Source organism: Larus michahellis, chromosome 2 (assembly GCF_964199755.1).
Source record: "Larus michahellis chromosome 2, bLarMic1.1, whole genome shotgun sequence".
Classification (NCBI taxonomy): Eukaryota; Metazoa; Chordata; class Aves; order Charadriiformes; family Laridae; genus Larus; species Larus michahellis.
In genome coordinates, this window is record NC_133897.1 from 11,677,954 (window position 1) to 11,693,952 (window position 15,999).

A 15,999-nucleotide genomic window follows, 5' to 3' on the forward strand; every position below is an offset into this window, starting at 1 on the left:
TAAACACCTATCTGCTCCTTGATACTATGTTACGTGCAGTTCTTTAGAAAGCTCAGCCAGCAGTCTTGTCATTGGACTGGGTACATAAGATAATTAAAAGTTTGTCTGTTACAAGAAAGGTAATTGCACTTGGGTCATCTCACAAGAAAAGGAGAATGGTCCCTGCTCACTGAATGTAAAGCATCACATGAACAGTATTAAAATCGTGTTGCTATGAGCTCTTCACATGACTAGGAGTTACTCTACTTCTCCCAACCCTCAGGCAAATTTCTGAAGGAGAGACCACAGGAAAGGAAAAAAAATAAATAATGAAGCCTCTACTAAAAAAGCCACACACATTTTTATTTTAATGTTACAGGAGAAATCAGAATCAGGCTCACCACCAAGCGTCACCGAGAAATATTTTTGTATAGATTTAAACAGGTTACATAAAAACAGTATGTAAAACAGAGCCTCTTAGAAAAACTTCAGACACTGACCTGATGACCAATATCAATCTTTGTAAAACTGAAGGTACTGAGGTGGTTGTTCGCTCCTCTTACTGCTGGTTCTATGGTCTCCCGGAAGAGCTTCTCAATGAATTGGCAAATAAAAGGCCACATCTGTTTTACAGTCTAAGGGGAAAAAAAAAATCTACATGGAACACAACTTCACACAACTAAAAATATTCTTTAAAGCATACGTGAGAAATTTTGTACAAAGTTTTAAACATACAAGTTTTCTATACAGCTCATTACAGAACTAAGAACTGGTTCCTTTTTACACACAGGAAAGCTTTCTGGAATTCTCAGTTTGTGTGTTTTATACATTTGCACAAATCTGAAGCACTGAAGGAGAAGAAAAACAATATTAATCATTTTCTTCTTTTACCCCATGAATGTATATGCAGTCAGCACTGATGCTGAGTGTTGGGGAGAAGGATGAAGAGGGTTAAGTTTATGTGCATGTAGAGAGAAGAATACAAAAAAAACGGGTCAAGTGCATTTCTTAAATACATGCATAATATTTATAAACGTAAAATTACAGTATTTTACTGTCATGTCTGAAAATCCTTTATTATTTATTTTTTCCTCACTATTTTCTAATTAACTCATGTTTCTTCTATGCTCTTTGAATGAAAGATATTTTTAGAAAACCCAAGCCACATAGATCTGTATCTTAGATTATCACACATATAAATCAAAACTGCAAAATCGATTTATTTTTAGATTGTAGGTCGGGAACCTACATTAACTGGAAAGAATCCCAGACAAGTAGAACATAAAAGTCTGTGTTTACAGCTGCTATGACTTCCACACAGTTATAGCTGTCATTATTTTAATGCCACCTAAAGTCATTCTCCAAACCTCACTATTTCAAGACCATGAAAATCTTTCTTGTGATTAAATGGATCAACAATCAGAAGCTTGAAGCATAAAAAGAGCACAGAAAGTTAAAATTACTCTGTTCTCAGATTCTTGCCTCACTGGTTTGTTTTTTTAATTTCAGATTTCCCTCCTCCCCCATCCCATTTGGAAGAGATGCTAATGACTAGCCTTACCTTGTTGAGCCATTCTGCCCTCTCTGTGTCTGGAAAATGGACCTAAAAACAAACAAAAAAAACACCAATCAAGAAAATTAATACAAATACAAAACCCTTTTTAGGTAATCATGTCATTTACAATACAGCAAAGCTTAGGGATCTCCCCATGAGCAACGTATAGAGTGAACAACATACTAAGCAGTTAACACGCTTGACAAGAATATTAGAATTCAATCAGATAAAGTATGAACTCATTTTGAACTACACAGATAAAAGTCCAAGCATATATTTAACAGTGGAATCTAGAATTAAACAAAATAATAAAAAAGAGTAAGTATAGTTAACACAGCCTGTGTCAACCAAATTTACCTCTTATGTGTCAGGGGGTTTTAACCTGACACACACGACTGCCAGAGTCCTGACCACACTTCTACTTCTATTCACTCATGCCAGATCTTTTGCAGCATCAATAAATCATGGCTAGAAATATTTAAACAGTTAAGCGCCATCTCAGGAATACGGATTTAAGCTCCGCCAAGAGCCCTTCAAAAGACATTTTTAGTGACTTCTTTTCTTAAACAACTGCAGAAATCACTAAGAGGCAGAAGTATGACGGTATATACACAGGATGGAAAGTATCCATCACAACAGGAAAACACCAACTAAACGCTGGAAGAACAGACGCAGTTTTCCAGACACAGAAGGAGAACACGGGTAGTAGCTTTATATCTTACATACACATGCTAAATTAATAAAAAAAAATTTAAAAAAAAAGAGAGATAAAAACCTGAAGTATTTCAGTAGAAGCAGAGTTAACAGACATTTCTTTAAAAACAAACAGCTTCTACAATGAGATGCAGATCACACTTCTGAAACACAAAGAGCCTTTGAACACACTAAAAAACTGTGACCTACATATACTGACTTTCATGAAGCAATGGAGCAATGTCTCTACTTAACTGAATTGCGAAGTCTTAATCTCTTCATAGCATAACAGATTGTACCACTGGTTTTAACAGCAGTGCCTACTGGTTATTTTTATTATGCATACATCCCAAATGTGAACAGCCAGTTAAACACAGACTTTAACTGTCTTCAACAAGTTGGATTTGAAGGCAAGTCCTTTTAATGATTTCTTTGTTCAGTTTTTATTAAACTCTCGCATTAACAATCAGCACTTTCATATTCTTGAACGTACTCAAGCTACCTTCAGAAAAGTCCTTAATTTCATTTAAGTATCCATGTTTTAGCTATGCTGGAGCATTGGCCCCTACAGCGTAATCAATATTGTCAGTTATTTCTCCAGTCTGTGTAATTCTGAATATTCACATTCGACCTGCGAATATTGGTAAGCCATACATTTTTTTTTTAAAGATTCTTAAAGAATGGTCAAATATTGCTTTCTTCCACTGTCAAAAGAGAGGCTCTTGCATCTTTTTCAAATTATTTTTTTCCAAGTATGTCACATATCTATCAAAACCATCACAAGCACCACAAGAATGACCAATGATCTGCTTGACTAACAAATACAACAAATAAGATTTATTTTACTTAGTGAGTTCAAAGAATTGAATTATTAATAACAGATAGAGGAGTTTGGGAACTACATTATTATATTTTATTTATTTAGAATTAATTTCCTAGAAAATTACGGCGAGCAGAATGTCAGAAGTCTGTAGTTAGAGCGTTAGGCAGGGTTTTTTTGCTTTCTTAAAAACAAAAAATACTTAACTTTTTTGCATTTGCAACAAAACGACCAGTTTCTGCATGTACATGAATTTATAGCTGAACAGAGCTTATACTCAATTTTTGTCTTGCAGGGTTCTCAAGTAGTTTCCAGTGATCATAAACTTAAAGGAACAAAAAGAATAATCACTATGTTAACCCTAATGTTAATAAGTAACATTTTGAACCCTTCTCCTAAAATATTTGCCTTCTGAATCTGCAGATGGAAAACAGCCAATCCTCAATAATTACTTCTCTTAAGCGTGATGTTGGATCAACATGAATACGTCATTCTGATTTGCTTAGGAAAGCGACCAGTGATGTTCACGGGGTGGGAAATCAAGAGCTGTCCCATACAGGGAAGAACATGAACAGCAACAAAACAAATTAAAAAGAAACAGCAAATTAAACACACAGATGAGGAAAGGAAAAGAAAATTCATGGAAATACCAAAAGCAAACCTGTCTGCAGTGAGTAAGGAAGACATAACAGAGTTACCATTTCCACAATTCATTTTTAGTCTTTTGTACAAGTATCCAGTTGACATCAAGAGGAGACCCACACTAGGCCAAGAAAGACTTCCCGTCCTAAATATAATCTCAGCCCAGATGAAACTCATCTTTCACCACAGAGTGATCCAACTTCCCAGATTTAGGGTATAGCCTCCCCAAGGCACAGGCCACATTCCCTGCGCTATGCACATGGCTGACATCCAATACAGCTGAATGGAATAAAACATGTAGCATCTCCCTCTGGCACCCATCAAACACCCTTCACATTCAGTCCCAAATTATGCAGAATCACTTGAGACAGATTGGGAAACAAACAAGAGGCCTCATGCACTAATGTCTAGCCATATACGCTAATTCATTAATTTTGAATTTTACCGACTGTGCAGTCTTTGTTGAGACCTTGCTTAAAAAGCCAAGGTTCTTAATTTTTTCCACAGATTTAATAATTATTTGACCTTTAGTGTGCCACACCTATCACACTACTACCATTATCTGAGGTAGTACCAGGTCAATTCCTTAATTATATAAGCCCAATTTACTTCAAGTGCACATGTTAATAGGAAACAAACAATACAATTAATGACATCTTCCATTCCTTTTTCTCATCCCTTTTCCATCCTTGCTTTTCCACTCACTCAACTTTTAACATAATTCAGTATTCTGTTCTCAGTAAAGAGAATGCAATCTTACATCTTCAAGACTCTGAAACTTTTATTCCAGCCACCCTTGAATCAAAAGTTGAGCTTTATTTAATCTTCAGATGCGCCACAACCAGTTAGTCTGAAAACAAGGCATAAACACTTATAGAATCATAGAATGTGTTGGGTTGGAAGGGACCTTTAAAGGTCATCTAGCCCAAACCCCCTGCAGTAAGCAGGGACATCTTCAACTAGATCAGGTTGCTCAGAACCTCATCAAGCCTGGCCTTGAATGTCTCCAGGGATGGGGCCTCCACCACCTCTCTGGGCAACCTCTTCCAGATTGTTTATCATTCTACTAATTCCATGCATTTTTAGCCTGCTACATGAGACTGCAATATTTAAGGCAAAATATAATGTTGCCATTAGAGTTTTTGATATCAAACACAATCTTATGCCAAGACAACTGGGGAAACCTTCAGGGGTGGAAGTTGGTACCCCCGATCGGTCAGGACTGACACAAGAGCATCAAAGGAACTGCACAAACATTTTTATGGCCAGAAACAGAAGCAGGCATCAGGCTAACTGATGTGCAAAATCTGTTAACTCCTGTACAAAATCTACTAGACAAGCATGACAGAAGGAGACAGAAGTCAAGATTTCAGCAGACAGTCACAGACTAAAAGCATTTTCCACTTGGTTTCTGTTACTAAATTGCTCATGCAGGTTTGGTAAGTACTGTCTCATTTCAACCACTTGGCATAGTTATTTATTATTGTATAACTAGAGAGAACTATTACAAGAAATACCCTAATGACCACGTTCAACACCAAAACATTATATAATTTCCCATGTACCAGGAATGTTGTAGTATAAAAAGTTATATTGCAATATACTTGGAAGTGCTCAAAAGATGTGTTTCTACACATTAACAAATACATGATTTAGCTTCTTCACACAACTGCTTGTGCTCAGCTCTAAGCAACTCTCATACTTACTTCCTATTTCTGATGCACTCGTATCCTGCGCTACCAAAAACTCAACTCAGAACACTTTTTTTTGTAATGATCACTAAAATACCAGAAATAGCCCAAGGAATGTAATTCCTTGTTCTGTCCTGGAAGATAATAAAACAAAACAGGGACAAAAGAAAACCACTAACAAGCTCCTATTTCTGTAGTAACAGCAGAAACATTTCTTACCCACAATTATTTTATTATTCAAACTGTATATATGCTCTTCATATTGCCTAAATTAACTCAGTTTTCTGCCCAGATGATCATCTGCATCTTTCTAAGGAAACAAGGCCAGACAGAGAACAATGACCATTAAACTCAAACCTCATGGACTAAGGGCTGGTGGGAAATTTTGAAGAGTCAAACAATAATCAGCAGATGATATCAAATGAGTTTCAAAGTGCAAATAAAAATAATATTACTGCCTTAAATATAATTCTTCATTCGCATAAGGGAGGTTTCACATATCTACATAAATGTCACTAAAAGTAAGCACTGACAAGAAAATCAGAAAGAATGAAGTTACAACACCCTTTCGCAAGTAATTGTGAATTGATCTCAGCACAAGTTACAGGTACTAATAATCTACTTTAAAACATAAATTGCACAGTAGTTCTTATTAACCCCTCACTGTAAAACACTTTTCTTTTTAAAATTATCTTTGTAGGCTTCTCCATCCTTAAAGCTATTTATCAGCCAACTCTTGTTATGTTTAACTTCTATTTAATGGTTATGATTAATACAGTACATCGGTCCTACGTACTAATTACACCAACTGAAACAACAAAAATGGCACCTGCATTGAAAGTACAAAACTACTGCTATTGACCAGGGTATTCCAGAAAGTGAAAGCTTTTTTTTGCTACAAACCAATCACTTTCTCATTAATTGTGAATTACAGCAAAGTAAGAAAAGCAAGCAATAAAAGCAGTTTAGATTAGGAAAAAACAAAACAAAACCAAATCAAACTAAACAAAGCCCCCACACCACTGTATATTGGCATTTTTTTCCCCTTCTATTCCCCCCAAGGATTTAAAGTAAAAATTCAATTTTAGACTACATTAAAAATACTGTGTTATAATAGCTATGTTAAAAAGACACTTATTTGAGACAGCACTACTTAGCTTATGCTAGTTCCATTTGCACTAATTCCTTGTTGCTCCAGATTAAACTGTTAAAGAAACTGTAACACTAACTTTTTGAGTAATTGTAAGGTCACACAGTTTCTTGATATAGTTACAATGTAACTAAGTATTCGCCAACAGTTTTCCGGTTATTTCACAAATATAACTTACAGCAAATATCAATGCTTTTTGTTTACTTTGGAAAGCTAAAATTACATACAAAAATCTCCCCCTCTATCAAAACATTTGTCTAGCTTAAATGTAAAAATACAAAAGGGTCTCAATTAATCTTCATAGTTTCTTCATACATCATCAGTAGAGAGGGAAAGCATCCCCCAAAAGGAAATTCAGAACATAACCCCAATTTATGTCCTCTAAATCACCTTCTGAACACACAGCATAAGCAGTTATTTAACTACTAAGCCTAAAGCTAGGCGGTGTGGCAAAAGAGAAACACACTAAAATTAAATTATCCTTTAAATTCTAACTGCCAGATTAATTTGTCGAAATTTACTGTACTCATTAAATCAAAAAGGCCAGAGAAATTTAGTAAAAGCATTAAGAAGAATCCCAGCACGAACAGAATAAAGAGTGTCATACAGTGATATTCAAGCTCAATTTAACAGCTATCTGCTCCAGTGTTTTCCAGGCGGTGAAGCAGGCTGGCCTAAGGACATTTTAGGTAAACCAGAGCTGAGCAGGGCTAATGGCTTATTCCCACATATTTGAGCCAGAATCCCTCCTCTCTCTCTCTGGAGAAAGGAGGCGCAGCAGTAGGTCAAGTATTTGAGTCTTCTGCTACGCAACACAACCTGGGGGGGGCTGGGGGGCAGCCGCTCCTTCCTCATGGGAGGTAAGAAAAGGTGGGGCAGGAAGGGAAAGCAGAGACCCCAGGCTGTCTCCTGTTACTCCAGGAATCCATCCTCCAGGGTTATCCTAGCAATTTTTCTAACTTCTTCAACCCCAGAAAATACTGTAGCTCCCTTATCTTCTGAATTATAAGGAAAAACGCACTAAATATTTACTGTTGCAGAACTGCAGGACTCAGTGCTCCTGAAAGTTAAATTGTTAATAATTAGGGTTCCTCAAAAATGCTGCAACTACAGGCATTTGCTACTAAATTGACAAAAAACCTGCTATTTCCATTATTTCTGGTAATCTGATTGCGTTTAGCATGCTTTGGCATGGATTTTGTGTTTGCAGTCTTAATATATTAAAATTATTAGCCTTTGCACAGCAAAATTCATATTCAGTATTACACATGCTGTATGTTTTCAGTACAGAGATTAAGAAAGAACTCTTGGAACAATTTCACTGAGAGTATTTGGGGTGCGTTGCATATGTAACGTCTTTCAACAGAAAGATCTGGAAGATCCAGACACAGGGCGAATATACAAAATCAGTTTTGTCAAATACACTATCATAGCCCAAAAGGCACTTCACAAAACAGTAGTTAGAAACGTCTGTGTAAATCAGTATGTCTAACCTAGAATTAAACATATATAAAATAAACAGTACAGGTTTTGATAGTAATTGCCCAGAAACAAACAAACAAAAAATAAAACTCAAGCATCAGAAAAATTAAGAGGGGAAAAAAACATATTAAGAAAAAACACACAGAGAGTAAGTAAGACACAGAGATAAAGGAGGCGGGGAAGGGCCCTAGAGTCGTTGCCGTGGCTCTCTGATCACTACAAAACCTGAAAGTAAAATGGAAATACTAGAAGTGGAAACATACCTAAATGGAAGAAAGAGTTGTAATGCCAAGCAAGGTTAAGGATTGTATTTATTTATAAACTGGAACGTAAGCCATTTAAGTGCTTGGACAACTCATCGGAAAACAAAATAAACCTTTAAAAAAAAAAAAAAGGAATTACATGCCCTTTGAGTCAGATTTGCACCTATGAGACGAGAGTGGTATTAGAAACACATACTTGGTGTCCCACCAAATGTTCCTAAAACATTCTACCAGCACAAACACTGCCATCCCACGTGAACTGCCACTATCAGTTCAGCAAGTCCTAAGAACTGCCACAACAAGTTACAGACAGCTATTCAGCACAAGTTTTCTAGTGTGATCTCTACCGTATTCTCTGCCCTGCCTCACAAGCTATTGGCTTCAGAGTCAGCATGAGCATCAAGGTGAAAAATAATGCTTTTAACAACACGGCAATTAAACACAAAACAAGTTGGCGCTTGTAGAAAGTCTGAAACAAACAGCTTTTTAACACCTCCGGGTTTTAATACTAACACAGGAAAGCTACTATAATAAAATTAACATACCTCAAGTAGTAAAGCTGAGATTCTTTATGTTGTATAGGAACTTTTATTTCATCACAACCTTTGTTACTTCTGTACCTCTTACCTTCTTTTTAAGGCCTAAAGAAAGGCCCAATTTACTGACCAGTTCAAACCTTGAATAAAGAGCAGCTCACATACACGGGATCCTGGTATGCCCTGAAGGACATATTTCCTAATGTACATTTGTAGATATCATATGTGGGAGACAAGGAAAATGACTAGCAGCACGCAGGCTGTTTTTTGTAAAGTCAGACTAAACTAGCATAAAGCAGGTCTTCATAAAATGCTGCACATGGTCACAGCACTGTAAGAAGAGTCACCGCTACCCGTACACACACGGTTGAACTTAACTAAAGCCCAAACTACACAGAGGGATCTCACATCCAACCTCTCTGCTGTTCTACAATTAAAACATGAAATTAAGAATACTTTGTGCTTGTTTAAATTTTACCAATGACCATAAATGTACCCATGTTTCTCATTTAAATAATACAAAAGATGCTACTTTGCTTAGATTAAAAAAATGTATTATATAAAAATACATGTAAGACTGTAGTTGAGGAAGTTGTCCCTCTGTTTTCCTTCTCATTACAGAACTCACTGGAACAGTATTTAGAAAATTAATGATCCTCCAATTTTTGCTTGCCACCTAGCAAAAATCTGATCACCTTAAAGTTGTGGCAGCTGTGGATTCAGAATCCATCCCTCCACAGCCCTGCAATACCACCAGAATATTCTCACCTGGACATTGCCCTGAACTTCTACTGCAAACAATGTCTTTGGCAATGCAAAATAATGCTGCATTTGCAAAAGAACAGTCCTGCTTAAAAGAGCTCCAGAGCTCTGATAAACTGAACCAGCAGCCCAGAAGCCAGGCATGCAATTCAGAACTGAAGGATGCCGAGACATTACAAAGCACAACAGTTTAATTTTCTTCATGTGTATCTTTCACTTCAAAATCTATTAAATATGCTTCACTCATACTGGCAGCAAGGCTTGTCAAGAACTGCATTACTGTTCAGCAATTTGACTCACCAGCACAAAAACTAGATAAAATTTGCCTAAGTGCTGCTATTTTTGCAAAGATGGAACAAGTACGCTACAATACAAAATCACCCAGAAACCTCCTACTTAGCAGCAACTTGCCATAACAAAATCCTCCGGAGTAGGCATCATAAGCAGGTGCTCTAGAAAAATGACAGAACAGTAGTCTACTAGTAAGTCAGGGACCTGGGAAGTGCTACTTCTAGCCTGACACTCAGCTTTTGCAACCACAACTCAAGGAAAGTTGTTCAGCCTAGAAATTAAAAACTGAATGCCATTTAACTTCCAGAAGCATCCTGACTTAATCACCTGAGGAGCAACACACAGAACAAAAATCCCTTGCTTTACCACTAACGATTACACAATTTCCTTCCAAACATCTGGAAATGCACTGGCTTGGGTTTCTGTCCTATCTGGATGCAGAATCTACCCTAAACACAGCATACCAGGTCTGCTAGAGTGAATCATGCAGCTTTCCTTTGCTCATCTGTTACCTCTCTCTAAACAAAAACCTTTAAGCCTTCAGTCCTCTACCACAGATTCATCTAGTACAGCCCAATTTCAGATTTATCTTCAAGTACTAGTACACTAGCACTACATATCACAACTCACACTTCAATATAGAGATTAAGTCAATTCTGTAACCAAACTGCTTTATTCTCACTGCAGTTAAAGAAGATCGTGTAATTTTTCCTGAATTGTTGCGTTCACACTTCTTTTCTACCTTCCATCTGGAAAAGGATTGTAAGTTTTCAGTGATCAGTTTGAACTGGGACAGGACATTTAAAGAAAAAAAAGAAAAGAAAAAAGAAGAAGCAGAAGTTGCAGGAACCTTAACGGTTTAAAAAATTTTATAAAGGCATTAGCACCTTATTTCCAATTTGTCACATTTCAAAAACATGACATCCTTTGTATTTTTAAGCCTGTATAACAAATTCCTTTTCAGTTCCCTTGAGAATCCAGGCATGTTCCCACTCCACCATACACGAGAGTGTCTAGCGCTCTCAATGGTCAACAGAAGAAAAATTCTCCTCTCTGGACTGCTAAACATTAGCTTTCAAAATAGCTTATACAACCAGTGTCACAGCACAACTTACTATCCTTTGAATCGTCTATGGCTATGACAAGAAGTGCTGGGCTCTGCACCAAACTGTCAGCCATCCTTGTTGCTGCTGTCTAGACTAAAACATGGAAGGTTTCTTCTCCTTTCACTTCACTGACCCACGCTACCTGCTTTACTAACCCCTGTAGTCAGGGGCTCTGATTCACTAGAACTAAGGTTCATGCACCAGGGAGATCTTATTCCTGTTAACACTTGCGAGATTACATAGCTTATCTCTATGGGAACCCTGCATGCGTTCTGTGTAGACTAAAATGGACATGAATTGTCAAGGTAAGTGTTCAAGAAGTTCTGACCAACTTCTGCAGGACTGCCTGTCCCCTTGCTCAGACAGATTAACTGTCCTTTCCTGTCTTTAACTGGCTTACCAGCAGCTAATTACTGAAGAGTAAGATGACCTCCTGTGACTCAATGTACACATTTTAGCATGAAACACCTCCACGTACTGAACCCTGAATTTTATAGGTTAACGTTTTTCTTCCTTTTTAAATGTAATCTATAATCGCAATATGTTTGAAGCAAATCTATGTGAACTCCAACAAGACAAACATCATTCATTAATTTTTTATTGGTTTGGGGGTGAGCAAATTGCAAATTTGTGTTTGAAAATACAAAAGAGCAAAAAGGGAGAATTTGATTTTTTTTTTTTGTGGTATTCAAGCTAAAACACAGAATCAGAGCATGCAAATTCACGCTGGGTTAACCTGCATCCTAAGAAGCCAAACAAGTCTGTAGCATATGCTCATTATGTGCTTATTATTTAGTTCTTACACTAAAAGGCAATATACGCACACTCCAGTTTCGACTGATTCTGATTCCTAACACCAGCGAAAGAAGAAAATAACTTCTACATACTGCACTGCAACCAGTACTATCCAGCCAGAGTTTATTTTTAGTATTAAAACATTTTTTAAACATAATAAGAAATCATTCACAGTATAACAGGTGTTTTAAAATCCCCCTGTATCATTTCTAGCTGACTATATAAAAAACAGAAAGTAAAAAGAGCATAGACAGAACCTGTAAGTATTCAGCAATAAACTCTCTCTGAAACTATAAAACTCTCCTGAGGAAAGTAACAGAAAGCAGAACCTTCTAATAATGTGAAACCAAAAAGAATGGTAGTGTTTAGTTTGGGTCTCAGTTAATACAGTGATAACAAATGGTGGGGAGGAAAGCCCTAGTTAACCCGACAGCAGAGGACAAATAGCTTACATGTATAACTCTTTCAGGCATTTAACCAGATTCTTACAAAGCTCAATATTTCTAAAAATCAGGTGCACACTAAAGTTTCTAAGATTCTTGACCTTTGTTCTCTACCTTCTTGAAACCAATTTTGACTCCTTAATTGACTGTATTTCAGCACAGAACACAGTATGATGTTATTTGTTAGAAAAAGATAGTCAAAATATATCACACATTTCATTGGCAGTGTGTAATATAGAAACTTCTGCACTAGAGATCAGAGGTCCAGCTAACACAGCAACCAGAAGCGATGCCTAAGGAAAAAGAAAAAACAAAGTAGTACTATGGAGTTATCCTTCCCTGAATATCATCTCAGCTTCTGCAAAGGCTGGCTGTAAACCTAGCAGTTGTTGTCATCCTCCTTCACCCCTTCTATCCCCCCAGAAAACCAAAAAAAACAACAAAAAAAAAAGATATTTATTCCATTTTACTAATTCCCTTGTATCAGATAAGTTTACTTGAGGCAAAACTGATGCTCTAGATTTTTAGGGCAGCCTTTATCCTCACACAGGCAGGATCATGCTGAAAATACGAGACCAATGAAATACATAACTGGAAAACACTGACCACTGAATTCCAATCCTCTGCAATTGCAGGCATCATTTTCCTATTTCTGTTTATAAACTCCACCTTAAAACCACGGAGTTTGCTACCACTCCTCAGTACAGACCAGGAAGGGCAGCTCTTGTGTGTTTTTGGTAGGCTGGGCTGCCAAGGAAAGACACTGAAGCACTCCCAGTTAAACCAAATTTCTAAACTTAGGTTTGCTACATCATATGGTGGAGTTACAAGGTGGAACCAAAACCCAGACCGCCTCTCAACTAAATTAACTATTATCCTCATCCTTAAATATCAGTCTTACTATTTTGACTCTATGTGTTAGCAAGGAAAGATACTTTAGAGGAAAAAATCTTCATTAAATGACAGAAGATAATGTTCAACACAAATAAAAATCCCCACCCAGAAATATCACCTGTTTTTGAAGTAGAAAATGTATTTTCAATTATATATTGAAAAGGTTTAACAAGCATGTTTTCAATCTGCGCCCACAGCTTGCAATTCCTGTATACATCCAATTCGTGGATCTGTTTCAATGGCCTATCTTCTTGCAGCTGGAATATCTGTCCCATGACTGAGCTTATCACCTCTTATCAAAGAAGCTATTTTAGAAAAAGCAGACTAAGTATACTTAAATCAAACCTGCAGAAGGAAAGGATACTATTGAAACCGCATCCTCTGAGGAAAACACGTAGGCTTATGCTACTGTATTGACACATACAGCATCTGTGCAGTACAACATCCAGCAAGCTGCAAATCTCCTGAAAGACTTTCTGTCAGCCACACACTCACCAACAGAAAAATACTGTGGGAAGGCCAGAAGCAGTAGGCTTTCACTTATACGTGCAAAATTTTTTTGTTTTTTTTTTTGTTTTTTTTTGTTTTTTTTTTAATTCTGAAATTAGAAAAGCGGGTAAAATCCTGCTCCAAGTAAAGTCAGCCACTAAACTCCTGTAAATAGAGTAGGCTCAGAGGAAGAATCCTTCAGCAGGCGGAGGCAACATACACAATTTTACCCTGTAATGTGGATACAGTGCTTAAGACAGATACAACGTTAAAAATAGATTGACGTCCCAGCACTGAGACTTAAAATTGACATTGATTAATTAAATTTTCATTAAAAATAGTAAAAAATTGAAATAAACAGAATTTCACACTTACAGAAGTTGCAGTTCTAGACTACACACAGAAAAAGTAGGAGGACAAAGTGTGCTTGGAGTGTCTCTCTATAACTGTACAATAATTTTTATCAGAAAGTGAGTTCAATACCAAAATACATCGTTCACAGCACTACAATATTTATCATCATCCACAAACAGATGAACACTGCCTGGCAGGCACCTCTCAGTTTGCAACATAACAGTCCACACTTTGCAAAAAGGAAGAGGAAGCCCTTCAAGCAGAATTGAAGCAAATGAGTAAGTGAGTACCAAAGGGCACTCAGTACCTTTTCTCCAACACACCAATACATGTTGCAATATTTTAGTTAAAACACACCTAGATATTTGACAGTCCTGTTTATCCTTTGACTTGTGTACACAGCAACATTTGTTCAGTCACTTGTCCTCCCATGCAAGTCTTTACGAATCAAGAAAGCCAAGGGAAAAATAAAAATACTGCTATAAGTAGGAAACCCGAGGTTTAAAACCAACATTTGACTTATTTTTGTTTGTTTGTTAAATTAGTAACCAGGTTCCAAGAAGATAATGTCTTTTAAGAGATCAGTAGTAAATATAAAAACACAAATGACTAAATAGGAATAAAAAGTCCAGTTGTCAGCTTGCAATGCTCCACTTCACCCTACCAAAACTCCTGCAGTCCCTGGTTCCAGGAAACATCCCCTGAGACTCCAGCTTCCTGCAGACACAGGCACTTTCTCTCATGTTATGACTGCAAACCATCACTGATACCATCTTTCAAAACTGTTGTCTTACAATGCTCTGCATCAAAACATTCTCCAGCCTCTGTTAAAGAGTTTTTCCATTCTAAAAAACAGGCAAAGAAAGTGATCATAAGCTCTAAAAACCATAAATCCTCTTTCCAAGCTAGGCTATTTTTAAAACAATACTGGAAACTAAAGAATCTGCCTTCCCCTGATGTTTGGGAAGTTTAATGTTTGGCAATTTCAATGTTTGGCAATGTATGTCTTAAATGATACTCCATTAATTTCTCTGCTTTTTGTGTAAACTCTCTAAACATAACTAAATAAAATATGTGAAGAGTTCCTATATTTTTTGAAGGAATATACTGTATTTTTTACATAAGCAGTTACAAAACCAGCCCTTCAGTGGAAAAGAAACTGTAGAAAACCCACCATCTTAAGTATGTACCAAAGATTTTCAATAATACCATCAATTTACTTCCAGGTAGCACGCCCAATCAAGTGTGCATAGTTGCCGACCTGAACCACAAAAACTTGTTTCTATGCACACAACATTGCTTATGCTCAGCAAGTGCGTGCATGAAGGCAGTTACTGCTCTTCAAACAAATAATGGGCAGCAAGTAACCGAGTGACTAAGATTCAGTATCTTCTTGAACACAGAGAAGGAACGTTCCAGCATTAGATTGCTGGAATTGTTGGGTGTTTGAAAGCCAGGATGGAGAGGAAGCAAGAGTGAAGAAGAACGATACATTTTTCCTTATATGCAGCACAGAGCTGCTACCTCTTCTCTCATATTACTGATTATCATCAATGTTGAAGATAACCAAAGCATTCGGGGATCTCTTGAATATTCTTTACCCCAAACTCAACCGTTACAAATGGTCTAAATTCTTCCACTTCCCAATTTAGCAGTAAAAATATCCATCATAAATCAATACTACTTTAATTAATGACAGCAGTAGTAAGTCACTTTATAACCGCCTACAATTGAATCATAACATTAAACACACAATAGACTCTAAAGAATGAGTTGCTTATAACTGATACTTAAACTCACCATTTCTGCATTTAAATCCACACCTACTGTCCCACTTTGGATACTTGCACAGTGTATAGCTGGAACAGAGATAATCCTACTAGATCCTGGTTGCAGTTTACAACAACAGGAAGACTCTTTTTACATCTCAGCAATGCTTTTTACCTATATAAGGCTTCACAGCAATTTCAAATGTTTCCATTTTAAAGATTCGAATACTGGTGAACAGTGGGCAACTGCAATTACTGAATTATTCTGATTTTCAAAGTTTTATC

At 36.9% G+C, this 15,999-nt stretch overlaps 1 protein-coding gene across 4 annotated transcripts in view; it reads right to left on the reverse strand.

The window, feature by feature from the left end:
- ESYT2 (extended synaptotagmin 2) overlaps positions 1-15,999 on the reverse strand; it is an 87,637-nt gene that overhangs the window by 57,075 nt on the left and 14,563 nt on the right. For all 4 annotated transcript variants that reach the window (XM_074574149.1, XM_074574147.1, XM_074574146.1 and 1 more), the window contains exons 2-3: positions 1,541-1,582; positions 480-614 (exon numbers count right to left, since the gene is read on the reverse strand). In XM_074574149.1, the coding sequence (XP_074430250.1) occupies positions 480-614; positions 1,541-1,582 (177 nt within the window). The remainder of the gene's footprint in view (positions 1-479; positions 615-1,540; positions 1,583-15,999) is intronic.